Source organism: Chaetodon trifascialis, chromosome 3 (assembly GCF_039877785.1).
Source record: "Chaetodon trifascialis isolate fChaTrf1 chromosome 3, fChaTrf1.hap1, whole genome shotgun sequence".
Classification (NCBI taxonomy): Eukaryota; Metazoa; Chordata; class Actinopteri; order Chaetodontiformes; family Chaetodontidae; genus Chaetodon; species Chaetodon trifascialis.
This window is the reverse complement of record NC_092058.1, coordinates 24,187,265-24,215,097: the sequence shown is the minus strand read 5'-3', so window position 1 is coordinate 24,215,097 and position 27,833 is coordinate 24,187,265. Positions and strand designations below refer to the sequence as shown.

Here is a 27,833-nt window from a genome sequence, read left to right as displayed (position 1 = left end):
TATATCTGAAAGGACAAACCTCTTCAGACATGATAGTAATATATATTTTATACTTATACTACTACTTATATTTTTAACATGTACACACCATCATCAATGTGGGGTATGCTTATATCCCCATCCATTGTTTCCAGGTATGTATGTAGATTTATGTTTTTTCACCTTTATTCAGATAAGGTGTCCTTATTTTTAGCTGGATGTCTTTTTCTATCTTTCACTTTATTTTCCTGATAATTGTTCTTGAAACTGTGGGTAAGTACACTGAGAGCAACAACAATAAATCCTTGTTTGCATACACATCCTGGGCCAATGAATCTAATGATGATGGTGATTGTTGTTGTTATAGTTTTTACTGATAATACTTACAAATATGTGCTCTCGGTTCCTCAGCAGGTCAAGCACATACATACAACACATGGGCAAACGGGTAGGCTCGAGCCCAGGGCCGCTTGTGTTCCTAGCACATGTGCAGCTCGCTCAGGACCGTGTGTGACCATCGTCCTGTACAGCAACACGTTTTTGCAAGAGGAGGAGCTACACTGCTCTATACCATTTAAACTGAGGCGCATGCGCATAAGCGTACAATTGGGACTTTTCTCTCACACGACTGTATCTTTTCTTCATTCTGCTTGCATCTCCTCGCCGGTGTGTGGTTATCTTACACGTTTCACATTTTTAATTTTTCAGTCAATCATCGCTTAGGAAATGAGTGGGGACCATTCCCACAGTGAGGACCAGGTAATGTTGAATATATTTTGTAATGTCACCACAAACCATGGTGAATAGGTACAATTTCTTGCCACCGTTTTACTGCTTGGTTTGACAAGGTAACTTAGCTAGCTAACTGTAATAGTGCCTGCTAGCGCGCACCAGTCGAGTGTGTTTGTAAGCCAACTCGTTTTGTTGTAAACAGCGTCTTGACAGTTTTCATCACATTTGTATTTGTAATGTTACGGAAAGGCGATTTCTGGTTAGCGTTCACGTTTCTGTGGCTAGGCATAAAGTCCAAGGCATAGTGTGGTAAAGCTACATTTTATTCGGCGTTAGCTATAGCTAGTGGTAGCCGTAGCGGCTTCGGTATCAGCCGCTAAGCCATATTACCAGCCACCATAGCCAGCTAGCCGAGCTAGCTGGGTAGCTAACAAACTGTCGCTTTGCCATCCAGCAAGTTCAAAGTTAGTTAGCCGGCTAGTTAGCTACTCTGGAATTTAACATTCATCTGTTTTTCATTTTACAGGTTGACGGTGGCTCTCGTTTCAATGGTAAGTTTATGATATGAAGCTAACAAGTTGAAGGGAGTGTTTTCCTGAAATTCTGACATATCTTCACTCATCAAATGTAGCGTTACGTTAGTTCTCAGTAGAGGACAGAAATGGCGTCCAGAGACTAAGTCCTCTGTCTCACTCACAAGCGCCTATTGTTCAAAAGGGAGGTCTAATAAAAGCTTTTCCGTAAATAATTTTGTCGATTGGAATCATTATTGGCATACACCTAGAGGTGTTTTATCAGTTTATCGTAGCAGAATTGTATATTATTTAGCTTTTAATACCAAATTTCCCTCCTGAAAGTGAGGGTTTGGGGGTTGAGGACTTAGTCTCTGCGCCATTTTCTTTTTCGGTGTAGCGGCCTGACTGTAACGTTACTGCAAGCTGAACCCAGGCTGTGAAGTGCAGATGGCTGTGAGGAGGAGAAGTACGAAGACACACTGCTTCACTAAGATCCCATGCGGTGACCAAGAAGAGTGTCATTTTGTTTGTACGCGCTCTTGAACGCTTTTTATTCAAAGCTGACGTTATATTTATTGTAGCTAGAAGGACTCAAAGTGAACCGTTTGTAAGTTTGATCCACACTACAACAGTCTACACATCACACAAGTGAGGTATTAGCTTTTATAGGATTTTGATAATATCCTCAAGTAAAAAGTGAGCATGCATTTGGAGTTTTTAGTGCTGTTGCCATTTGTTTAAGCTCTAAACCTATACCAAGCATACAATATACCATTCATACCAAGTCAGCTGTTTCTGTTTTTTGAGTTGAGTTACACAGTACTAACTTTTTCCCAAGGATATACACATAAACACACGTTTGCTTTCAGACAAATTGTTCTTATGAGATATTTTAGCGGCCACATGTGGAGGATCGTTAACCTGCATTTCACTTTCCTATCACATCAATATTGCTGAAAACCGTGCCAGTGTACTTGTTTGGTTGTCATTCATTAGCAGTGGGAGGTCCATGGCTTTACTTCTATTTGCCAGAGTGGTATTCGTCCTCTTCATAGTGGACTGAATAGTCTAACTCCTTAAGATGAACAAATTAGGTTGTCTTTTAAAAGGTGAACAAATTAGGTTGTCTTTTAAAAGGTGTCTTTACTCTGTTAAAAAAACAACACACCCTTTGTCAGCACTCTCAACTGTTGACTAACGCACAATCTTTTAGCACATAAGACATTTGTGTGTACTGATTTGTCACATGTGAACTGTGTAGGGACATCTTAACCAAACTCTGTCAGATATGTCAGCTCCCTAATTTGTCTTCGATAATGTGATGGAGCACAAAAGGGCCCGTTCAACGAAATGTATCACACTGTGATTTGACTTAGATTTTAGAGGACAGCTCGAATCAAACCCGTCATCTTCAAATAATGGATCAGCAAAGACGGCTAAATTCACAGTGATAAATGGAACAATCACGGTAAAGCTCAGAGTCTGTTTGGGTTTCACAGATCACTCACTGATCAGGCCTTGACTTTAGTTCACTTTTTTTTGAACATGTGAACTGTGTTGTCTGACCCAGTCAAACTAGTGGAGTATTGAGAGCTCTTTTAACGGACCTGCTAGTAGCCTGTTAGTTGTTAGCTCTGCTTGTCACCAAATCTAAAGCCTTGAGCCGCCTGAAGCTTGCAGAGTTGATTTGGTTTTTGTTGATGGCACAGTTTTGGTGTCAGCTCTTTAATTTAGTAAGTGTCTTTGAAGAGAGGGTGAAAGCCTACTTTGTTCACCAACATGTTTCAACGTGTCAGTTGTTTCATATTGTCTCATAGATAATGAGGCTCATGCGGGCGGTAGGAGGTGCTGTGCTCCACGCTGCATGAGATTTAGATTTATGTTTAGACATTGTTAGTAGCATTTGAATTCATGTTTTTACTGAGAAGAACTATGCGAGAGGACTTCTTAGCTGGTCGGTCAATAAAATTATTGTTTTTTCATAGCTTGTCCACGTTAGCACCTCCTTGAGTGGAGTTCACGTTGTTCATTTTTGCCAGTTGTGTATAGAATCATACTTTGGCCATTAGATCTCATACCTAATGTAGGAACACACAACAATCCTACAATTTATTCACCCCATTGTTTGATTGTTTCAGTCAATATCTCATTCACCTTTCATCACTGTGACACTGCTTTCTCCTCAGACTCCCACAAGCATAAAGACAAGTATAAGGAACACAAACATAAGGACCACAAGAAGGATAAGGAACGGGAGAAATCAAAGCATGGCAGCAGGTATGGAAACTTAGGGATTCTGTGAAACATGTAAATAAAAACAGAATGCACTCATTTGCAAACTGAAAACAGTTTGACAAAGTGTTCCTGAGCACATGTATTAATCTCCTTTTATACAATCATGTGTTCACAAAGTGGTGAACCTCTCTCCATCCTCGCCTGTGAATGACTGAGCCTTTCCAGGATGCCCCTTTCATACTCAATCATGATACTATCACCTGTTACCAATCAACCTGTTTACCTGTGGAATGATCCAAACAGGTGTTTTTGGAGCATTCCACATCTTTCCCAGCCTTTAGTTACTCCTGTCCCAACTTGTTTGAAACGTGTTGCTGCATCAAATTCAGAATAAGTAAATATTTACAAAAACCATGAGGTTGGTGAGGTCAAACATACACAAAGCGGACAAGACACACCACTTGGTTACTGCAGTATTTTCTGTATCGATTAGTGGAAGCTGAAACCACTTGAAATTAATAATTTGTATTTCTCAACTCTAGTGATCACAAGGACTCCTCCGATAAAAAACACAGAGACAAGGAGAAGGAAAAGATGAAGCACAAAGATGGCAGCACAGACAAATACAAGGACAAGCACAAGGAGAAAAGGAAGGAGGAGAAGGTGAATTGTCATGCATATAATTCATGGAAGAAAGTGCGTGTGGTTTAGCAAATGTTGTGATTTTAAGTTTCATCATTGTAATTTTGCAATATTAACTTCTGCAAAGTCATGCACATTCATCAATCATTTTCATAGACCCCAGCTATTAAACTGTTAGCTGAATGCATAGCGTATTCATTTTTTAATCTGTCCTCTGCTTCAATCGTGAATCAGAATGTGGAAATGTACAAAATGAATGACTAAGGGGGTCAACATCATCACTTCAGGCAGCCTCAAAACTACTTGTGTTTTGCCAGAATTCATGTTTTGGTTTGGCTCTACCCATGGTAAACTTTGGGATGCATGTTGAATTGGTGTATAATATCAATGCGTAGAACTCTGTGGCACAGATACCAGGAATCTGTAATATCTTAACGATTTGAATGCTTTAGCTTCTGCTGCTTAGACACAACCAGCCTTCATTATTAACCATTGCAGTGTCAAGATTTACCAGCTGTCCTGCTTTTAATATGTGCACATAATTATCATTTGCTGTTACTGTTTTTCCTTGTTTAAGGTTTTTCCTTAACATGTTTGTGTGAATCTTTCAGATGAAGTCCCTTGATGGTAAAGTCAAAAAGGAAAAAGAGAATGGCTTTGCCAGGTATGTCTGGACTCCACATTTCACTTGCGTGCTATATTTAGGCTACCAGCAGATGCATTTTTAGATGTAGCCATTTCTGATGTCGAATGTGTTTTCTTTTGCAGCCCTCCACATATGAAGTCTGAGCCTGAGGATGATTTTTACCACTCTCCTAAACATGAGAAGTCTCTAAAAAGAGAACGGGATGATGATGACAATGAGTGAGTGCTTTGAGATTACTCTTCCTCGTGTCTGTTGAATAGGGTGAGAGCACTTGTATAATTTCAAATTTGTAACACTGTTTTTCAGCTCTGAATTTAAGCCCAAGAAAATAAAGACTGAAAATGACAAGAAGGCCAAGAAAAGGAAACCGGATGATGTAAGCAAAGGTCTTAAGCTTGGATTTGAGATTTTCTGATGTGATACTTTAAAAATCACAAAATGAAGGGAGCACCTGAAGAACCAGGGAGGCTTGAGTCGCAGTCTTTTGTGTTGATACTGACTTTTTTCCCCTGCCATTCTGAGAACGAACGAAAGAACTCCAATTGTTTCTCTTCCCTTTTTAGGACATTAAGTCAAAGAAGACAAAAAACAAAAAAGGAGAAGTCACTGATGGAAAAAAGAAAGCAAAGAAAGAGCCAGAGGAGAAGTGGAAATGGTGAGTTATTCTTGCCAGTCTGCTGTACGATACCTGCACGCTTCTCAGTGTGGTGATGAGCCGAAGGTGGATATTTTGTGTGTTATTGTTGGAGCAGGTAATGTTCTGTTTCCTTCATATAGTCAAACTGCTTATTGGGTGGCATTGTTATTTGGTTGATTCCAGGTGGGAAGAAGAGAGATACACAGATGGTGTGAAATGGAAGTTTCTGGAACACAAAGGGCCAGTGTTTGCACCACCATATGAGCCTGTTCCTAGCCATGTCAAATTTTACTATGATGGTAAGACGGTATTTCCATCAGTCAAGGGCTTTACAGTAAAACCAAGTTATAGTATGTCAGTAGCGACAAAACGCACCTATTTTTGCATATTTTAGGGAAGCACATGAAGCTCAGCCCAGGAGCAGAAGAGGTGGCCACATTCTTTGCCAAAATGCTGGACCATGAGTACACCACAAAGGATATCTTCCGTAAAAACTTCTTTAAAGATTGGAGGAAGGTAGGGGAAAATACGTTTCCAAAACTTTGTGCTGTCTTGTGACATAATTGTTCCAAGAATCGTTTGTTAGAGTAACATGTTTTGCTCATGTAGGAAATGACTGCTGAGGAAAAGACAAAGATCACAGACCTTAAGAAGTGCAACTTCTCTGAGATGAGTGACTACTTCAAGGCACAGTCTGAAGCCAGGAAGGCCATGACAAAGGAGGAGAAACTGGTCAGCTACTACACGTATATTGTATCGAGTCTGAGTCAGCATTATCCAAATGAAGGGAGAACCAGTAGATAAACCTTACGGTGGATTGTTGACTGTTTTCTTTTTGTTTAATTATATAGCTGTTGTGTTATTGAAAGTGCTTGTCAGTCACACCCAGCTCTTGGTCCTAATTCTCGACATTCCCTGATCCCACACATTGAGGATCTGAATAAATCAGTCACTCAAAAGGAGTAACTCCTCTGGAACAGCAGTTCTACCATGGTACTTAGCAATCAAATGACTTTCTAGCAGTCTTCTACAAGTAAAGTTACATTTAGATACAGTACCCATAAAAGGCTTTCCAACAGATTAACGACATACTGCAACACAAGACATAATGTTGTGGTTCAACAGATTATGGCCAAAACATCAAGTTTCATTGTCGTACTCAGGACAACATGTAGTGAAAATTTAACGTTGGCCGGCTCCAGAAAAAATCTTAACGCATAAAAAAGGTGAAAATATTTTGCCTCAGTTATGTTTCTTTATACATGAGGATTATGATGAAAATGAGGCCACACTTGATAAATCATCGCTTGGTGATTCATAGTCCTTGCAATAAAAGATTCAAAAGAGGTGTCATCATTGATTTTTAACCATTCATTAAAAACAGGCTTTCTGACTGAATCCTTGAGTTACCAGTAAAGCCTGCCACAGTGCAAGTCCAAATGGTTGATTGGAAGAGGGCTGCCAACCAACATTCTCAATTTGAATGTATATTCAGATTGTAAAAAAAAAAAAAAATACACATATTTGATTGTGAAAAGGAATATTTGATTGTGTGTCGGGGTGGCTGCACTGCGTGACTGACGGGAGTCGCAAGTTCGTGTTAAGTAGTTACGTTTTTTAACCTGGAAAACTGTTGAAGTCTGACATACCTCAGTCCGTAATGTTTTTTGTAGCAGTTGAAAGACAAACCAATAAGGTTTTATAGAGTTTTTTTTGTTTGCCGCGTTTTACCGTGGTAAAAATACTGCTTCCGTAAATGGAGTCTTACTCTTGTAACATGGAACGATCTTACTCTTTAACAAAGAGGCAAAAACAAACACTTTGCGCGGATGTATGTTGGCGGTGTGCAAACGCCTGAAGGAATAACTTTGCAACCTGCTTTGCGACTTGTTGACTGCTGCTGCACTCGCCTTCAATACTGGACCAATTTCATAAATCAGTTGTCAGTTGGACACTACCCCATGGGAAAATTAGACCCATTAACAGATAATATGAGCAGAATTCCTCCTGTTTGTCGGGGAGATTGAAATTTTACAGGATGCAAGGACTTGCACCAAACAGAACGTCACTTTCATTGATTGAAAATGAAATGTAGGTCAAGCTGAAACAGGTGAATAATTCAACAACACAGTACAGGACATTGTTTTATTTGTTTTGTAAGGTGTAGGTGTGTAGATTGTTAAGGCGTTTATAGGTCAAAATGTATGAGTCGTATGCCTTGTTGGTTTGCCCTCTTTGTGACTCACTGTGGATAGTCAGGATTTTTTGAATTGTTCAAATTATTGATTCCAACCAAATGGAGATCTGATGTATTTATGTCCTATCCCCTTTAGAAAATAAAGGAGGAGAATGAGCGCATCTTGCAGGAGTACGGCTTCTGCATCATGGACAACCACAGGGAACGTATTGCTAACTTTCGCATTGAGCCCCCGGGTCTTTTCCGCGGCCGTGGAGACCATCCCAAGATGGGCATGCTCAAACGTCGCATCAGGCCACAAGACATCATCATCAACTGCAGCAAGTGAGTGAAAGGTTGTTGTTTTTCCGGTGCTGGTGAAGTGATGTGTCGAGTGGGCATAATGATTAAATGTTTTATTAATGTGTTCCTCATAGGGACTCCAAGCACCCCGAACCTCCTGCAGGCACTAAATGGAAAGAGGTTCGTCATGACAACAAGGTGACTTGGCTAGTGTCGTGGACGGAGAACATTCAGGGCTCCATCAAGTACATCATGCTGAATCCCAGCTCGAGGATTAAGGTAGGCTGATGGACTGAGTTCTACACTACAAGGAGGTTTTGACCTAGTTTAAAACGGGTCTTAATCCAGAGTCTCTGTGCTAAATAACTACATATTATGGCAGCTCCATCTATAAGTAGCATCATCTGTACATATCATGTCTGCAGGTTTTGTTATGACTCGTCTAGACCTTTCTTTTATAATTTTTGTGAAATTATTTTTGCTTGACTTGAGGGTAAAAATTGAGATGCTGTAATTGATCTCTCCATTTCCCACTGCTTCAATTAGAAATGGCTACATACAGCATGGTGCTGTGCAGGGAACGTACTGTACAACAGATAAACATGGCCACATCTGATTCACGAGTTACTCTTGTTTCATTCGTCCGTGCTGTTTGTCTGCAGGGAGAGAAGGATTGGCAGAAGTATGAAACTGCTCGTAGATTGAAGAAGTGTGTGGACCGAATTAGAGCCCAGTACCGTGATGACTGGAAGTCCAAGGAGATGAGGATCAGACAGAGGGCCGTGGCACTCTACTTCATCGACAAGGTGAGGCGCATCATCACTGTTAACATTGTCCTGAGTGTGTGTAGCTTGAGGGAGTTTAATGCAGTCTAATTGCTACCGACTGTAATTTGCAAGCTGGGTTTAGCAGGTGCTTAAACACCAGCTACAGTGAGGGTAATGTCTTTGTAAGTCAGCTTTAATCCAGCTGTCCTGATCTGCTCTAGCTGGCTCTGAGAGCAGGTAATGAGAAGGAGGAAGGAGAGACTGCAGACACCGTGGGCTGTTGCTCGCTGAGAGTTGAACACATCAAACTCTATCCAGAGAACGACGGTCAGGAGTATGTGGTGGAGTTTGACTTCCTGGGTAAAGACTCCATCCGCTACTACAACAAAGTCCCTGTGGAGAAAAGAGTAAGCGCTCTATAGCAGTTTTTTCTTCTTCCTTTCTGGTGTGTTTAAGTGTGTAAACACCTCTGTATTGATGTGTATCCTGTCTCTTATAGGTATTTAAGAATCTTCAGTTGTTTATGGAGAACAAGGAGCCTGATGATGACCTGTTTGATCGCTTGAATGTAAGCAAACTGTAACCTGTAGAAGGAAATGATCAAATTTTTATGTTTTTCCGTTTATTTTGGCAGGAGAAGTTCAGTATTGCATTGACGTTTCTTTGGGATTCCTAAAATGACTGATCTTGGAGCATGGTGTTAACCTTTTGGCACTCATAACACCAATTAGTCCAATGATTGTGCTCATTGTCCCCCCTAGACTTCTGTTCTGAACAAGCACCTGCAGGAACTGATGGATGGTCTGACAGCCAAAGTTTTCCGTACTTACAACGCCTCAATCACCCTGCAACAACAGTTGAAGGAGCTCACAAGTGGTACATCTCCATCTGCACTCTAAGGATCTCAGACCACATTTTCACTGGAATCCAGCTTGATTTAGTGTAGAGTTTAACTCGTTATACTCACTGTCTCTCTAGCGGAGGACAACATTCCAGCCAAGATCTTGTCCTACAACAGGGCCAACAGGGCTGTGGCCATCCTGTGTAACCATCAGAGGGCTCCACCGAAGACATTTGAGAAGTCTATGCAGAACCTGCAGACAAAGGTGAACTTTTTTTTTCTTAGTTTAGTGTCTCTCATTTTTTTTGCAGCTTCTGGTGAACATCTTCCAAAGCATCGCAGATATAAAATTCCAATGACAACATTAAGGGCAAAGTGCAGCAAATAGCAAATAAGGAAATTTGCGTCCAATGTGTTTAATGAAATTGTCATTTTAGTTCCCAGACTCTGTAAGTTTTGAGTCCTTGAGTTTCACCAACAGTTGTCTTGGAATCAGAAAGCTCTCGTAGATGAGGTTCCTGTTGAATGTTAAGGAACTGCCATGTCCATGTCGCACAAGTACAACAATCATTTATAAGCATTTGTAATTAATGACTAATCACTGTTATTTTTATCTTAGATCGATGCTAAAAGGGACCAGCTCTCTGATGCCAAGAGAGAACTGAAGAGCGCCAAGGCCGACGCCAAAGTACGGAGAGATGAAAAATCCAAAAAGTAAGGTTCCAGGGATTTGTTGCGGATGTTGTCTCTCTGGTCAGCCTTGTTCAGCATGTTTCTAACCTTGTTGTGCTGCTTGTTTCCTCTGTAGGGCCGTGGAGACCAAGAAGAAGGCTGTGCAGAGGATAGAGGAGCAGCTGATGAAGCTGGAGGTGCAGGCGACTGATCGCGAAGAGAACAAGCAGATTGCTCTCGGCACTTCCAAGCTCAACTATCTGGACCCTCGCATCTCTGTGGCTTGGTAAGATGATATTCTTTAATATGAGAATACGTCTTAACTTGTGTTGTTCAAACTGCCCTTGCCCTGGTCTTGTGGACAGAGGTGCAGAGGTAGTGCAGTGAGGAGCAGTGGATCACTTCTGTCTGTTTTTGCCCCTCAGGTGTAAGAAGTGGGGCATTCCAGTTGAGAAGATCTACAACAAAACCCAGCGTGAGAAGTTCGCCTGGGCCATCGACATGGCAGATGATGACTTTGAATTTTAAATCCCAGTTTGTGGTTTTAACTATGATACACCCATTTTTTTATCGGATACTTGTTTTTTAGCTTAACCGAATTTTGCCCGATGGCCAGGCCCGACCTGGAATTTCAGACAGTTTGAGCAGAAAAACAGCGGCGACATGGTAAGACGAGATGATGAGGCCATAATGAAGTGGCAGCAGGGTGTTGTGGATAGTCTAAAACATCTGATCTGAGATCAGGCATCAAGGCTGAACTATACCCACAACTGAGCATCAAGGCATAGTCCCAGTAATTGGAAGACCCTTTTACCTTTGTCTCTTTCCCTCCTCGGGGAAAAAAAACCTGACAATGCCTGAACTTTGAACTCTGTGGTCCTATAGCTACTGTATTCAGCAAAAACGAAAAATGCTTTGTATCATTTTATTTTATGTTCACTTGCTCTGTATTTTAGCCCTCCCATGTATTATTACTGAATTCTATATTTTGATAGAGAAAGTTAAATCAAATGAATTCCTTAACTACACCCACGCGCCTTTCACGAAAATGGAAATGTGAGCTTGACTTTTGAGGTGTGTGTGCGTGCGTGCATGTGTGTGTATGAGGGACTCGGCCATGGAAGCTATCGGTTTGGGTGAATATTTTAAACTGGACTTTGTGGAATTGTTTAGCATGAAAGAGGATGTCTGGGCAGGCAAGGGGAAAATACTGCAACCATGTCAATATTTACTTAAGCAAGCAGAATGTGAATATTTTGTTTTACAGCCTCCATCAGGGACTTCTTTTTCAGTGTAAATGTGAACCAATCATTTTTATCCTTTGAGTTGCTAGCATCCTCTGAATCTCTGCAGAGCCCTGTCTACATCAGATTTTAACTTAATTTAACAATTGTTCAAAGACAAAAGAAACTCCCGTTATCTGTTACTTGAAGATAATGCTATAGTAATGTATTTAAAGTCAGTGAATGGAAAGTGTTTTCTTCCCAGAAAGGTATGTGAGGGATGTCAGCTTTGCCAAAAATCACCAATCTGTTACAATTTAGGCAGTTTTTTAATTGTGTAAAGATTGAGGAGAAAGTAATGTAACATTTAATGTGAATTCAGTTCATTTTATTCCACTTTTATGATAGGAAAATTGATGTAAGTAGCTGTAAAGTCAACATCTATTCCTGTTTTACCTTCTGTCATAGCCTTTGATCATGTTTTCTGAGTTTTATGCTCATTGTAGGTTGAAAAATGAATAAAACCCTACAAGTAAATCTACTGTGTACCTTTAATTTTTTGACAGTTCGATTGGGTGTATGATTGAGGTTTCTTTAACATTCAGAGAGAAGTGAAGACAAGTGTTTTCCTCCGTTTTTAAAAGCAGAAGCCTGCTGCCTGGGCAGAGCTCGTGCAGCAGCCTGTTGGTTTTGGACCTGCAGACCTCATGGAGGTCTCTGTGTCCTCACATTTGCTTTGTTGAGCACATTTGATCTCATTGCAAGACGAGCTCAGCTCTTAAATAGGTGACACGTTTTAACAAATGTGAAGACAAATGAACAGCTTGAATCAATCCAATCCTTTAAACTGCTCTCAAAGAAATGTATTATGTCCTCAGCTGAAAACAAGCTGCGGTGGGAAACTCTTCCTCGTGCTCTTCTCAATAAGGATTTTATTTTTCTGGGAACATCTGGCAGGCCTGTGCCCCTTTCTTTGCCCACAGCGCACATTCTTCATTAAATGGAGAAGCTCTGGTCACCATCTGCAAACAAACCTAAGACTTAAATGCCTTGCAGTACACCTTGCAGACAAAATAACTGGGTTGTTCTGCAGTGATTGCCTGCCATGGAAACAGACAAAAAAAAAATATTCCTCCATAATTCAGCTCAGCGCAAACTGCATTGTCAGCTGCTCGCCAGCAGGTGAGGCTGTATGCATTTCTGCGGTCCCACTGCATTACCTGTTACGCATTCATCACACTGAATAATTTGACTAGCATCCGTGCTTTAATATTCACTCCTGGTACAAGGTGCTGAGCAAATAATGAGACGTTGCTGCTTGGTGAGTATTCAGTTTATTCTGTAAAGATTCAGAAGTGTAGAAAGGATGATACAACAGTGCTTTATGATCAGACTATTTCATAAAAGTTTTTTAAGTGATCATAACACCGTAAGTCCAGATTCCATTTATCTCAAACCAAAATAAATTTGTAACATTCGACACAAGTGCATACACTGCTGGTAGGAGATCAACCTCCAATTTCACTTTGGATGGTATAGCACCGTTCTTAGCTATTAGCAGCTTGACAAAGATGCAGCTTAATAGGATTCATGTAGTGACTGTATGTTTATATAAACACAAGAAAATTCAGAGGAGAGCAAAGATCTCCTCATTTGGCTCTCTAGCTAGCACAATATCTCACTCTGTCAGTGTCTAGGGATCAAATTGATAATTTTGCTTTAAACAACATTTTGCCAGTAACAATATTTGATACAATTACAGCTTAAAGTTAAACATCTCCAAGTGTACAGAAAGCAGCACAAGATTTTTTCACAGATATAGATGAACAGTGACCATCGATGCACTGGCATGTTTTTTTTTCTTTTTCTTTTTTCAGGACAGCACAGTAGCTGGAAAGCAAGGTGATGGACAGACAGGTCATATAAACACATGGACAGAGCTGAGTAAGGCAACGTTAGCGTGACAGGCTTCTCTCTGTTCAGTTTGCAGGGCAGTGTAGTGTATTGATCTTGACGGAGCTGTCAATACCTTTACTGTGGGGCAGTGTGATTTTTAGCATTGCTGTCTTCATTAGTGCATTGTATATAGTCTCTTGCGTGTAGCTGAACTGCAAAGTGATCACCAACATTTCATTAACATCTAAATAAACCATGTTTGATTGCATCTGGACTTACAGTGACTATAGAAGAGTAAATAGAATTGAAAAACCAAATAACGGAAAAAGTAAAATTCAAGGCAGTGCTGAAGTACTGGTTGCTAAAAAAGTAAAAAATATCACAAAGCCAACAATAACATTTCCTTGACACATCTTTTGTTTGTCCAGTCAGTACAAACCCTCTTTTATAGTGCAGTTTCAATCATATATATATATTTCTCCCTCTGACCCAAAAACAATATCTCTCAGCCCTATCCTATCCTATCTTCACTCATTCAAGTCAGTTTTCCAGTCAGTGTGCGTCTTTTCTCTTTCTTTTCTTTGATCCCTCGTACTGACCTCATTGTGCACCCTCCCCACACAACCACAAAGAAGCATGAAAGGCTTAAACATCACAGGACTCAAAGGTGAGAAGTTCTTTCTTTTGACGATGGCAGGAAGTGATGGCAGATGGAAGAGGAGGAGGCGGAGGAGGAGGGGTGGGGGGTATTCACAGTTACAGTCAGAGTCCAACGGTCCAGCTACAATCACATCTGCTGTCATTATGAACACTCTTTTTTAGACCACGGCCAGGGAAGCAAGCCAGCCTTTAAACATGATGTTCCTCTGGCGACACTGGGCCTGCCTCATCACACCTCCAGCAGCTCCATCCTCAGGCGATCCCTACCAGTGACACACACACGCACGGACAAACACGAAGAGGCAAACACAACATGCACAAACTGTGAGCACGTGATTTGAAAGTTTCTGCTGCACTGCATTACTGATGTACACGTGAGGTTTCGGGAGGGAGCATTGTAAACTGATGTCTGTGTACGGGTTAACTTGCCTCTTGGAAATCCACCTCACCAAAGACAATTGTCATGATTTATTCACATATATTAGCATGCGCTCTCAATCTATAATTCAAAGGCCCAGACTCCTCCTTATCTAAAAATAGCTTCTTAAACACAGACCTTTGATTGCCTGAATAAGCCACTCAGCATGAGTACCTGTACTCACTTCTCCTGCCTCCTTTTTACTGTACATCACGCAGCAACGACAACAAACAGCAAGCTGTCAGGCTTTCATCACTCCACCTGGCTTCCATTGTTTTTTGCTTTCTTGATTGATAAATAGCACTAAGCTTGTAAAATATGACGAGGCGCTGTGAATGAAAGGTGTATCTTACTTTCGGAGCTTTTATCACACTTTGTAATTGGAGCATTATGACAGACATACCTGGCCTGATTGGCATCAGTCTGTTGTTCAATGAGTGACTGACTGGCCACTGGCTGCTGGTGGTCCTGTGCTCTCTCTGACCAGGGATCCTGCAGGACTCCCGGCTGTGCTGACTCCTCAGCTTGGCCTTGCTCGCTGCTCTCCTCAGACCCCATCAGACCCAGCAGTGGTGAGTATGAATCCTGCCATACGACCCGCTGCCCTGAGTTCAGTCCCGCTTCTCCTTCAAGGTGCTTGTTCATATCTTGCTCAACAGGTTTCTTTTTGGCCACTGGAGAGTTCTTCGATGACTCGGCTTCAGTGCCTCCATGGCCCTTCGCTTCCTCTGAGTCTGCAGGCGCTTGTTGATAGGTCTCCAGCCACTTCAGCTGTCCATTCTTGTGGCTGTACCGGCTGTCACTGAACCAGCGCACCACCTCTGACTTGGGAAGGCCTGTCTGGACGCTTAAGTCTTCATACTGTTGACTGCTGGGCCAGCGGGTGTTGGAGAAAACCTGTCGGAGGATGTGCAGCTGCTGGGGGGTCTTGTTGCCCCAGGGGGGTGAGAAAGACGGCTGAGAGGCAGACACTTCAGTTATCTCAGACTTATGTTCTTGATGTACTCTCTCAGATGTAGTCTCTGTCTCATTCATCTTCAGCCTCTTGAAGCTGATCTTGATAGGGTCAACTTTCAGCTCTGGGTAGCATCTATCCCTGGCAAACGGGTCCTCCTCCTTGATGAGTTGCTGTAAGATTGACATGCCTTTTATAGGAAAGTCCTTGTTGCCTTTATCCTCATCTAAAATGGATGAGCTGCTTTTTGTAATGACAGTAGTGCTGGTGCTTTCAGTTGGGGATTTGCTGGCATGGTTCAGGTTAGGGATGCTGTCATTACATGTAGTACTGGGATACTCATTGCTAATACTGCTGTTGGTCTTGTGGGTGTTGTCGCGTTCATCCTCAGGCTTTGTGGTGTGGGCCTGCTCTTGTGGACTGATGATGCCACTGTTATGATTGTTACAGGTGATGTTGGATTTGCTGGTGTTATCAATAATCACTTGACTCTTGGTACTGTTAGAACCTTCCAATCCAATTGGTAAACTGCTGCTTTTGACATTTGGTTTCCCGTTGGTGTCAGCAACACAGTGCTCATCATTATTGCTAATGTTGGTGGAGCAAGTGGCAATGCTGTTGGTCGGGCTGCTGTTATGCACCAGTTTCCTGGTGACAGTCTCACCACCATTACTACTGCTGGAATAGCTGCTGATGCTGCTGCTACTACTGCAACTACTGCTGCTACTGCTGCTTCGACTGCTGCTGGTGCTACTGACACAACCGCTGCTTCCAGCCATGTCCAGGCTGAGGCCATTGCTCTTGTCTGCCTCCACAGTGGGTTGAGTATTCTTGGTCAGTACCTTTGTTGTTCTGACTGTGGGTGGAAACTTTGGAGGGACAATTGGAGTAGAATACGAGACCCTAGTGACATGTGGGTTGGTTGACATGCTTGCCTGTGTGGCCATGACTCCAACAGGCCTGGTTTTTATACTACCATAGGGAACTTTGGCCATTGGTAAGTTTGGTCCTTTTGAGCCTGGATGGGCAGTGACAGTGTGGTGGGTTACAATGTGATTGACGTGCCCTTGTGTAGCAGGTTGCTTCTGAGGTGCTCCACCCTGGAACACAGTGTTGAACATCTTCCTCCTGGCCTCTTCGATCTCTTCAGGAGACCAGCTTATGCCCTGCTTGAGCCTTTGGGCAGTAAACCACAGTTTGATTTGCTCTTCGGGGAACTCTGAGACCACCGTTAGGTAGCAGAGTTCGGCTTTGGTCGGGTAGGGGAACTTGCCAAAAGATGTCTTGAGAAAGCTGCTGGTGTCCATGGCTGCATCGTAGGTGGGGATGCTGCTGAGAGGGATCATCACCTTTGGAAGGTCTTTATTGGAATCAGAGGAGGGGGGAGAGTAAAGGGAGGGAGTGTGCTGGTGAAAGACTTGGTTGGACACTGTCGTCGTAATCACATGAGTGACAGTGGTCCTCGGCATAGCTGGGGCGGCAGAAACACTGAGAGCCCCGTTTTGGAGTTCAGGCACATTTGTCAGCATGCTGGGGTCTACATCCTTTCCAGTGTCTATCTTCCGTACCTCCACGGTGTGCGAAACCACAATCTTTTTGTGCTCCCCCTTGGCTTTCATCATCTTTGCAATGGGTGTTTTGGTGAGGGAGATTCCAGATTCTCTGTAGTCCTCTCCGCTGTCCGTGAAGAGGCTTTGCTCTACTGTTGTTACTCCATCTCTCTTGTTAACAGTTAGGGAGGCAGTGACCAAGCCCTCCATTATCTTAGGGTGTGCGTTAGCGTTATGCAGAGCCAGAGCCTCAAAGCGGACGACTGACACCCCACAGTTCAGGCAGTAGAAGGTGGGCTGGGCCCTGAAGTCTAAGTGGCAGTTGTGCATGTGATCCAAAAAGTAGTTTAGATCTCTGGACTCAAAACGGCACTTTGGACAGCTGTATGTACCTCCTTTCTGCATCTCCATGCCACTTTCGGATTTGGAGGAGCTGTGAGAGAAGTGGCCAGACTCTTCTCCAGAGATACTGAGTATGCTATCTTCTGGGATTGTTGGTAGGAGTTCTGGTAGTGAGCCCAGTATGATTTCCTCACGCACATGTTTGGATTTGGATGGTATCATGCAGGGTACAGTGGATTTCCTCTTGCTGGCCATTGTGCAGCTTTGTGTATATGGGAGAGTGAGTGATTACTTGTCCAGTATGATGAAAACAGAGGGCGGGTGGAGAGTGGAGAGGGTTGAATGGAGTTTAGTGTCATGGACCAGCCACTATGATATCACAGTGTTGCTTCATGCCTTCTTCCACATCAGGACTCCTGTCACATGGACAAGTTTAACAGCTCCCAAGGAACCTGTAAGAAAAGAGCACAAAAAAAGACACGTGAGTCTTTCGGCCCATCTTTAATTTAGTAATTACAGGAAATTATGAGAGCTGATCATGGTCAAAATATTAAAAACCTGTCATATATGGATAATAGATTTATAGTCTATGCTTTTAAAAGCACATGACTTATTTATACATCACATATCAGAGAAAGCAGGATGGAGTGGAAGCTAGCAGACCTACACAGGGTAATAAGTGTAGGTGGAAATACAGTGTAGGTGGTATTTATCAGCAATTACAACACTAAAGTACGAGTCTAGGGCTCTCTCTTTTAGGCCTTTTTGCATTATGCTCATAATCAAACATGAAGGTCACATTAATAATTGTACTGAAAGAGGTCTCACCAATAGACACATTATTTAAAGGGTTCATAAACAAAATTATTAGGAACATTTTAAAATTACATTAGGCTTATTTCATAAATATTGAAAAATACTGAACATCAAATATTTTAAAGAAATCTACAAAGAAAAAGGCTTTTCAATAATGAAAAGACTTTAGGGCACCACACACACACTCCTTCATTCAATGCAGCCTGTCAGTGTTCTGGTTATTTACTTGGATTTACAGACTTCTGTCTTGCTGTCACTTTTTATGAATTCAGAAAAAAGAGCATGAAAATCGACAGAGCCAGAAATGACAGTCTAATCTCAGGGATATTTGTTGTTTTTCTTCACTGTTGCCATAGGTTTGGCTCCTCTAATTATTGATGGCATGTGTCCACAGAATTATTTTTAGTAAAGCTTGACGATATTAACCAAACATGTAATAAAAATGCCGGTTGGCTGGTGCCAACCACACTAAAGCTGAAGTTAATATCTTGTAAATGTGATGAGCTGTCTTTGAATCAGTCTTAGGATCTTTGTTGCCAGATGCCGCAATCCTCCCTCCAGGAAAGAGTTAATATCAGTAAATAAATATCATCCACAAATTACCTTGGGGATTTTGCTTCTATTGAGTGGGATGCACTTCACCACTCTAAACTGATAGTGCTGGTATCTAGTATCTAACCTAACCAGCTGTTTCACATTGTCTGCAGCAACTACAAATATGCAAAAATATGCACACAGGTTTGTGTTGAAAAAAAAGTAAATTTGTCTATATGTGTAAATATGTGTAATTCTTTCAAATTATGATTTTTTTTACATGGACACTGTGATTGTTTTTAATTTAATATGTTCAAAATTTGCCAGATGCTCTGGGTTGTGCTGTGTTGTTCCTCTTTAGATGAATATTGTAAGCGGACACATGAAGGTGAAATGACTTTGCTGGTGAGAGTGAGCATTTTACTGCTACACTTGGATGTGAGCCATATGTTTTACATTGGACGTTGCAGTGTACCTCACAAACATAATGTAGTGTCAAGAGGGGGAATCAGGTGTGTGTGTGTGTGTGTGTGTGTGTGTGTGTGTGTGTGTGTGTGTGTGTGTGTGTGTGTGTGTGTGTGTGTGTGTGTGTGAGAGTGTGTGAGTGTGTGTGTGTCCTAGCAGTCAGCCAACAACAGTACTGCTACGGACCTGAAACATTCTCATAAGGTCTGAGAAGGTTATTACAAACACATCTGAAGCCACTTACAAGCTGCAGGCTCAAACCATCTCATTCCAAATGTGCTCAACAAGCAGCATGGCGTAGCATGCATGCATACAAAAACAATACACAGATCACTGGCTGCACAAAGCCATTAGCAAACCACATCCACAGGCTTTCCCTCCCTGTAATACTTTCGCCATCAGGATGGATACGGATTGTCGATGCACTCTTTAACATTTCTCCTTGTTCTTCTCTGCATTGTGAAGAGAAAAACATGCGTCTGTTCTCTGAAAAAGCCACAAATATTTAACAAAGTTTGTCAGACAAGACAATGGATACAGTCAAGCCAGTGCTTTGTGAAATATACATCTGGGTCTTACAGTTATTTTAACACTGTAAAGTCTCAAATATATAATATATGAAACAGAAAAAAAAAAAGCAAAGGGGAGACGTAGCTCTGCACCCTCTGCCCGATGCATGAACTTTTGACACACACACACACACACACACACACACACACACACACACACACACACACACACACACACACACACACACACACACACACACACACACACACACACACACACACACAGAGCCTCTGTAAATCTCTCTCCTTTTCCTTTCTGAGACTGGAGATGTGTTGATGTGTGATATGCTGCTGAAAACTACTCTCATCCTATTATCATCTATCCATATCAGTCAGGTTTTACCTTCTCCCGCAAGCTTATCGTTCTGGGAATAACATCAGCAGCACAAATTCAGCCACCATCCCACCCAAAACCTGCTTTCTGTTGAAATCCAGCATGCCTCAACATCTTGTACTGCTTTTTGTTGGTTAGGCAGAAAACAATTTCACATACTTTGGAGAGATTTTTTTGTCACACTGTGTTTGGACACAGTGAAAAGCACTTTCACAGACTTTCATTTTGCTGCATCCACGTGCATGTTCACCATGGCCGGCTGGATGGTAAATAAAAGATGAACCTGTTCCAGAATTAAAACCCTCAAATGACGGCCCAACAGCACACACTGATCCCAGACAGACTGCTGTGACGTCCTCCTTGCATCTACCTCTTTTTCATTTCTACTGACGGCTACTGCTTTCTGACAGGAAAAAAAAACAAAAACCTAAAACAAAACAAAACAAACAAACAACAAAAAAACTAGGTCACCAGCATCTTATGCAGTAATCCCGGTTCACTGCATCCAGACGCGGGCATGTGCTGTATGTTTTGCCGCCAGAGAGGTCATGATATCCTCTGACGGCACACTCGATTAACCCCTGGTGAGGACACGGCGTTCATTGAGTTTGAGGGATTTAGAAGTCAGCTTTCACGCTACACAGCGATGTAGTCATGCACATCTGAAACATCTGTGTGAGACATGTCGCTATGCTATAGAAGTTAGTGAAAAATCGGCGTTGGCTCAGTGTTAGCTGTGCTTAAGTGATTCATTCTGTTTGTCCCACAGACAGCGCACTGTAGTGCAGGGTGCTGCAGAAAATAAAGGGATGGAGAAGGTGAACTGGTCACGGCGGTGGTGGGCTGTGACCGCTGAAGCAGCCCCGAGAAGGGACGCCGGTCTGCGACGAGACAGACGCTGGCCTAGTACAGACAGTCCCCTCCCCGGACAAACACTCAACTTCCTGCATGAGAAAACCCAAGACAAGCCAAAAGTTGAGAAAGGTTACATAAAGAATCAGGTCACCTATCAAAAGAATGGGCTGCTTTATCTGGCGAGTGAGACGTGCGATCAGACACAAGACAAGGGCTTCCCAGACAGGGAGCCATTGAATGGTTCCCTCTGAAAAGCCAGGCCTTGTGTTTCAGCGGCGAGGTAGACAACGCTCAGACGATACTGTCCCCAGTGTGTCGTATGTCCTCGCACTGGCACTGGCTCTGTGGCACAGGGGGAGGAAACTCTTTTCATCTCAGCGGACCGGCAGGCTCGTATCTGAAGTGAGGGAAAGTGGCAGAGCTTCCTGAACACCCACGCTCAGCGTAAGCAGAGGGGCCTTGTTCGCCGAACTAAAACCACGTTTGAACCATTCAACTTTTCAAAAACAAGCGTCTCAAAACAAATGGGATTAGGCTAGGTTTAAATTCTGATGGGGTTTATGCGTTCCGCCTGATTTAATAGCAGCTTTAAGATTTACAGGAGGGCCTCCCTTATGTGCTCTTACACTGTCATTTCCATAACAATATTATATTTACATCTCATTAATATTTAATTGTACTCTCCATACTTTTACATGGCAAACAGCTGAGTGCGCCGCTCCAATTTCAGCACACAATTTGAAAGAAAGCAGCATGTATTCCCTTTCATCACCTCATAAACTGCTGCAGTAATTACAATATTACAACAAGGAAAACATGCCCAATCTACAGCGAGCTGCTACCAGCGGAAAGGGAGGCGAGGCTGCAAAGTGGTTGCTAAACATTAAAATTTAATTCAAAACAGTCCACTGATTCAGACACTCCCAGATTGCTGGGTCACCTACAGTTGACATTAACAAACAGAGATTGGTGTTTTTGTTGCGCTGCCTGTCACATGAATGGGAATGTGAAGGCTGGAGGAGGAAGAAGGACAAAGGAAGACAAAACTCAGACATTTGGGAGTGAAGTGAGAGGATGACTGATGATGATGACAGGCTCTGCTGTTTCAATATTCCTCCCCGCTGACACCTCACAGGCACACATCTCCACACACACGCACACTCCCTCCTCACCTCCGCAACATTTAGCACCTGTACCGCTCTGTCTTTCTCTTTGAACTGAATAACTGGCAAGGAGTCTCTTGACGCGACAGTTGCAGAACAAGCTGCAAAAAAAAAAAAAAAAAAAACAGGCATAAATTCTCTCACCTATGACAATATTTGTTTTGCGTTAATTTGCTCTGACAGCGATCTGCGGCTGTCTTGAGAGTCTGCCTCAAAAATCTGCCATAGAAAATGACCCGGCGTCCTCTGGGGGTTGGGGCAGAGAGGGGGAACTCCTGACAGATACATTTGAATGATCAAAAAATCTGTTTAGCGGGAACATTTTCTGCCAAATGTCCATTAAATAGATTAACGTCATGTGAGTGGATCAGCTGGACACCCAAATATAAGCCAGAGACAGAGAGCAATTACTGTCTTGCACAGAGAAGAGATTGGGAACAATGGCGCCTCATTTATAAGGGAAACGTGATCCAGCGCTGGGAGCCTTTAGACGGCTGACTGTCGAATTGCGATTGTTCTGTTTCCTGCGTGTCTGGGTGTCTCCTCTGTCCATCATGCTGCCAGCGTGGACTAATGTGGGGTTTTTATTGACAGTAAGGGTGGACAGGTTTCAGTTTGGGGGACATCTTTGTGCATGAATGGCACTGTATGCTTGCTAGCATGAATAAGTGTCGTGCTCCAGTGTTACGTGTGCTGAAAAACAATTCAGAGTCATCAGGGTCCTTAGCACAGTGCTAATACAGCACATGAGTCCACGCAGTCCTCGCCGCCCGTCCAGCTGAAGACACGCTGAGGCTCCGGCGTCTCTGCCTCCACTGCGGGCTCTTCTCTTTTTCTACATGGGTGTGTTTGTGTGCATATTAGTATCTGAATTAGAGTGTGAGATGCAGGTGTTGTCAGCCATCTCGTCCTCCTCCTCCTCACACACACACACAGACGCACACGCGCGCACACACACACACACACACACACACACACACACACACACACACACACACGCACACACACACAAACACACCCCTTACCTCCATGACTGCAGCCTCGTCCACTGGGAGACCGGTCGGTGGTGCCACTCATGTGTTAACATCGCCATGGCAACCCCTCTCTTCCCCTTGCCCACCACGCCACACACACACACACAGCGGAGTCACTCGCCCACACCCACCAACCTCAAAACACGCACAGACACAAACCCTGAATGCCCTGGACTGCATCCGGTGCAGGACAAACTTAATCCACACGCCCCGCCAGCCATCTTTGAAAAGTCCATTCATGGTTCAGGTCTCTTTCAGATAACTTTGGGTGAGGTCCGCAACGACAACTTTGCTTTTTCTTTCTCAATCGCGCCGTAGCGAGACTAAAGTCCCAGCTCCACTGCTCTTATTTTTATGACAGAGGTTGATGAAAGAAATATTGCAGCTGCACATGCTGCAATGACCCCCCGTTCGTCTTCTCGTCTTGCTAAATCAGTGCAGAGGCCTGGAGTCTGTGGCCGCGCGCTACATACCTCCTGCACTCTGCCTGTCTGAGCATCTTTGCTGTGTGGTCCTGTTTTGTGTTAGGGTGAGTGCTCACTGTTGAAATCTTACATTGTTCTCTGAACCCTTCTATATGTGGCCCAGATGAATGACAGACAAACAAACCATGGTGCACAGAGAAAAAAATTCTGAGTCATGCATCCTTTTACATCACTTTTGATGAATAACTTCTTCAGTTCTGTAGCCAAGACTACAGGCATTCATTTGGCAACTTAAGAAGAAAAGGAAGAAAGATGGCGGCGTACCGCACATTGTACTGTCCATCCTAAAATGGCTGACATCACAGCCTCCTCTAACTGCCAAAGCCTGGCAAATGCCAGCTCCTGCTGACCAAACCTTTCTTGCATGGGACAGAGAAAGTGGCAGGGGCTCTTTCCCCGCTAGCCCCAAGGTTTTTTCCCCCTGTCAGTGCACGGGCGTCTCTTTTGGCTGGAACTGTGCAAACATGCTGTTTTAGTGAGGCTTTTGAGGGGTCTGGGCTTCGATACGCCATTGATCCGATGACAAAAGCAATACCAAAAAGGATGAAAGACCCAAATAAAAGTGAACCTGTATAGAACGCCGTCCTTTCTGGTGGAAAAAATAGGACTCTGAATTGTGGTTCGGAGAATTTTCTGCGAGGATCATGAGGTATGCCGCTATCGTGAATGCTTGTTTGTGTAAAAACGGCTGGAAAATAGATCTGGTTGGCATTAGATAGTTGATTTTCTTCTCTGAACTCAAGGAATGTTATACACTCCATGTCAGCTAAATCTGCAAATCATGACCATATGACCTTCCTCTGTATTCTCTGGCAGGGGGATTCATTTTGAGCTGTGGGAGGCACACACAAACATAACATCTACAGCGAGTGTTGTTAGAAAACAGTACACCAAATCCTGAAAAGTGCAGTTTTCCAGGTACAGTATATGAGGGGTGGCATGAGCAGAGACGCTGCTTTGCAGAGGGGAGTGGGCAGTCTTGGCCCACTACATTGTGTCTGCCTATGCAAACACTCTGCTGTGGCCATAACGAAAACTATGAGCTGTGCCTAATTGCAGGGAGTGAGGGATGAAAGGCAATATGCCTGGCCTCATTAGAGCAGTTCCGAGAAGGGAGATGGAAGACCGTTCCCAGGGATCCACAAAGGGGATTGACATTCCCCTAGTGTAAGCGTCCTGCTGGAGTGAAAACCTCCACACACACTGAACTCACCGGGCCAAACTGAACCCAATCTGCCAGATCCGCACAGCAAGAGCTCATTTACCTTTGTTTAGCCAGTCATCACACACGCCTGAAAATTAACTATCGGAGTGCAGAAACGTCTGCTGGAGACTGGGCTCCATGCTTGGAGTCCCTCTCCATAGTCCAAACACCTACTCTCTCAGGAAAACCTCGGCGGCTGAAGTGTTGCGCAGTCATTTCCATGACCTACATTATATGTAACAAGCTTACATGGTTAAATAATTAAAACACATTCCAAAAATTTCCAGTGATTCATGCCTGTCTAGCTGAATATTATGGGGTTGTCTCTGGTGTTACGGACCCACACATGATCCACCGAGGCAACATTAGTCAGCACAGAGGTCCCTCCCCTAAAGGCAGAGGGGGACACATGGCATTCAAAGCTGGGTCAATATTTATGTACAGAGAGAAAATGTGAGCGTACAGGAGCTGATATTTTTTAATACAATGCCTCGCTGATAATCCACAGTTTGCAAAATATCTGTGAGCTCCTGAAATGAGCAGCTCTTCTTACTGTACTGTATATGTTTCAATGTGTGTGTGTGTGTGTGTGTGTGTGTGTGTGTGTGTGTGTGTGTGTGTGTGTGTGTGTGTGTGTGTGTGTGCGAGAGAGAGAGAGAGAGAGAGTAGGGCAGCAGCACATGTTGGCAGGAGGAAGAGGAGGAAATGAAAGAAAAAGAGTCCTGTGCATAGACATACAGGCCTACCTTTCGGCTCAGGCAAGAGGAAGAAATGTGTAGCGAGTGAGCGATCGATAGATGAAAATTGACACTTGGTGTGCAGTTTGAACATCTATGGACTCAGAGGCTTCTTATACCAGTCGATCAGCCTGCGATAGCACTGTGTTCAGAAGTCTTTCACAACTAGAAGCACTCTCACTCGCAGCACGGTGGGGAAATACAGCGCGTTGTGCAATAAAATAAGCAGATACGCCACACTGTATAGCGCGAGCAGGAGCGCACATTCAGCCAGACGGAGGATCCGTTGTTGTAACTGTAACAAACTGACGAGTTAACCCGTTTCACTCCAATCACAAGGCTGTGGGGCAACACACTGCCTTGGAGCCTACTTGCCAAAGGCGATCTGGCACTCTATATAACCTTATGAATATTCCCAAAAATCCTCCACCCCCTCCTCCACCTACTGTCGCCATTTTATACATTGGCGACTTCATATAAACTGCCTTGACTACAGCACCAGATGAAAATTCAATATTCAATAGCGAGGCATAATTTCAGTAAACAACTTTGGAGATCGCACCTCGCCAATAGCGAGAGGTATTCGCGTTTTGGAAGAGTAGATGTGTCCTTACCTCAACAGTCGGTGGGAAAAAATGGAATCCGACATTAATATATAAATGAATAATATTGGATTAGCTCCGATCGTAGCGTTTTGAGAAGAAGAGGAGGCGAGCAGGGGGTGGGAGCTCTCCTCAAGTGAACCCGGTGAACTGGCGTGAACCCGTCAGTGACCACGGCAAGGTACATTACATTACATTACCTTTCCACCCCTCTGCCACACTGTATGGAGACGGCAAAACAACTATGGTCGGCGGTGCAGGACGAGGCAGCTCCAAAAAAATTATAGCGAGTGTATTTCCTATGAACACGTGATTCGGAGCGTCATCCAAAATCCAAAAGCCCTTTCATCTAAAATTTTGGAGAGGGGCGGGGATGAGATGGGGATGTGTGTATGTGTGTGCGTGCGTGTGTGTGTGTAGAAGGGGAGGAGGAGGTACGTATACTGAGCCCAGTGCACATTTGGGTATGTCGTTATAGGGGTAAGGCGTGCTCTAACAGATTGGGTTATACATAGCTACAATGGCGCCGCGGAGCAGGCTGAACAGATGGATTGTATTGTGTAAATTCGGGATTTGACAGGAGTTCAGTGATCCGCGGTTTCAGTCAGCTTCATCACCCAAAAGGTCCTCTTAATTAGGTCACACATGTTTTTTTCAATAGATGGCTGCCGTCTTTAGGAAAAAAAAAACTCTCTTGATGGGCTACTATGAATATTAATCGTTGTGGGAATTGTCATTTAAAGCACAGGCCTATTAGCCCACCGGCTTAAAATAGACTTTTACGCACACGCGTAATAGTGGTACACCAATTTACGCAGATGCACTGTATGTAGCCTGGTTGTTCATGTCCATTTTTGTAGCTAAACATAAAACATTTCCCTTGGGTCAAATGACCAATGTTAGGTCTTGTGTAGAATAGGGGCTTTACGGCTGTAACCCTGATGACCTCATTGGCCTTCTGTGCGTAAAAGCGCATTGAGAGAAGCGCAAAAGTCCAAAACAAACAGACATATGTTAAGAATAAGGGACTAATATAATTAAGTAATAGTAAAAGAATGATGGTACTAAATTTTGGAGGAATAATAAGAGAACATACCTACAAGTCATATCAACAAGAGCCATGCAACATTGTAGAAATAGTGCAGAAATAACATTAAGTAACTCCAAAACGACTGAGTATTATAGACGCAATATATAGTAATGTAACTAGGTGGATTTTAGGGAACAACATACACAAGATAAACACAGCAGGCTCAATAGCTGAACATAAAGTATGAACATAGGGCTATGCCGCAGGCCTCCAATATTTAGGAAACATGGATTTGCTCTTCCCTCCCACTTTGTCCTCACTGGGTTCAGACGTTGCCTGTAGCTGTGGCCGCATACAGTCAGGAAAAACAAAGATTATCTATCAGGAAGATGAATCACTCAAAAGCAAAACAAAAACCCACCCCGTGGTTCCGGTCTACAGGAGCTGGACATGATCTGGTGTAGCACAAGGTTTAAATCTGTCTCAGATGTGACATTATGTATGTTTTCTTGTTCCAGCAGTACATTGCACATGTGTGCTGATACCACGGTGACGGAGTGATGGGCACCATTCGTGGCTCAGTGCAATGCTTCATTTTTTATTGTTAGCATCTTTAGAACTTTACAGTGTTTTTACTTTCTGTTGGATAGGCAGGGGGCGAGGTTGGGGAGTGAGTGTGAAGGTCGGATTCTTCTGGTGCTGTTGGCACAATCTCCTTTATTGCAGGCCTGCCTTTCCAGCACAGTAGGCCTGTGCACAGGATATTATCCGCACTGAATACAGGTTAGAGGCTCTCTAGAGGTGTCTTGAGTATCC

At 43.2% G+C, this 27,833-nt stretch overlaps 3 protein-coding genes across 5 annotated transcripts in view; 2 read left to right on the top strand and 1 right to left on the bottom strand.

Moving 5' to 3' along the window:
• The window catches only part of cyld2 (cylindromatosis (turban tumor syndrome) 2), a 105,438-nt gene that overhangs the window by 6,911 nt on the left and 70,694 nt on the right, over window positions 1-27,833 (top strand). The window lies entirely within an intron of this gene.
• top1a (DNA topoisomerase Ia) lies at window positions 556-11,907 on the top strand. Its single transcript, XM_070959126.1, has 21 exons — window positions 556-738; window positions 1,238-1,262; window positions 3,413-3,503; window positions 4,004-4,124; window positions 4,715-4,767; window positions 4,872-4,967; window positions 5,056-5,125; window positions 5,313-5,404; window positions 5,570-5,685; window positions 5,781-5,902; window positions 5,996-6,118; window positions 7,720-7,907; window positions 8,000-8,144; window positions 8,528-8,671; window positions 8,854-9,039; window positions 9,132-9,200; window positions 9,394-9,508; window positions 9,611-9,738; window positions 10,093-10,187; window positions 10,282-10,431; window positions 10,571-11,907. Exons 1-21 carry the CDS (start codon window positions 706-708, stop codon window positions 10,671-10,673), a joined length of 2,265 nt encoding a protein of 754 aa, XP_070815227.1. The 5' UTR covers window positions 556-705; the 3' UTR covers window positions 10,674-11,907.
• Window positions 12,684-26,381, bottom strand: zhx3a (zinc fingers and homeoboxes 3a). Of its 3 annotated transcripts, none has more exons than XM_070958963.1 (3): window positions 26,000-26,381; window positions 14,746-17,641; window positions 12,684-14,187 (listed from the first exon to the last, which is right to left on the bottom strand). In XM_070958963.1, the coding sequence occupies exons 2-3, from the start codon at window positions 17,442-17,444 to the stop codon at window positions 14,154-14,156; spliced, it is 2,733 nt and encodes a 910-aa protein (XP_070815064.1). In that variant the 5' UTR covers window positions 17,445-17,641; window positions 26,000-26,381; the 3' UTR covers window positions 12,684-14,153. The 3 variants fall into 3 exon arrangements, with proteins under 3 accessions (XP_070815064.1, XP_070815065.1, XP_070815066.1); XM_070958964.1 differs by having other exon boundaries at window positions 26,188-26,338; XM_070958965.1 differs by lacking the exon at window positions 26,000-26,381 and adding an exon at window positions 25,395-25,492.

Coding starts and splice junctions, on each gene's coding strand:
- top1a (XM_070959126.1), top strand. CDS start 706: ATGAGTGGGGACCATTCCCACAGTGAGGACCAG. Junction 739..1,237: donor ATTCCCACAGTGAGGACCAG/GTAATGTTGAAT, acceptor TTCATTTTACAG/GTTGACGGTGGCTCTCGTTT. Junction 10,188..10,281: donor AGAGATGAAAAATCCAAAAA/GTAAGGTTCCAG, acceptor TTTCCTCTGTAG/GGCCGTGGAGACCAAGAAGA.
- zhx3a (XM_070958963.1), bottom strand. CDS start 17,444: ATGGCCAGCAAGAGGAAATCCACTGTACCCTGCATGATACCATCCAAA. Junction 14,188..14,745: donor ACTGATGCCAATCAGGCCAG/GTATGTCTGTCA, acceptor TGTCACTGGTAG/GGATCGCCTGAGGATGGAGC.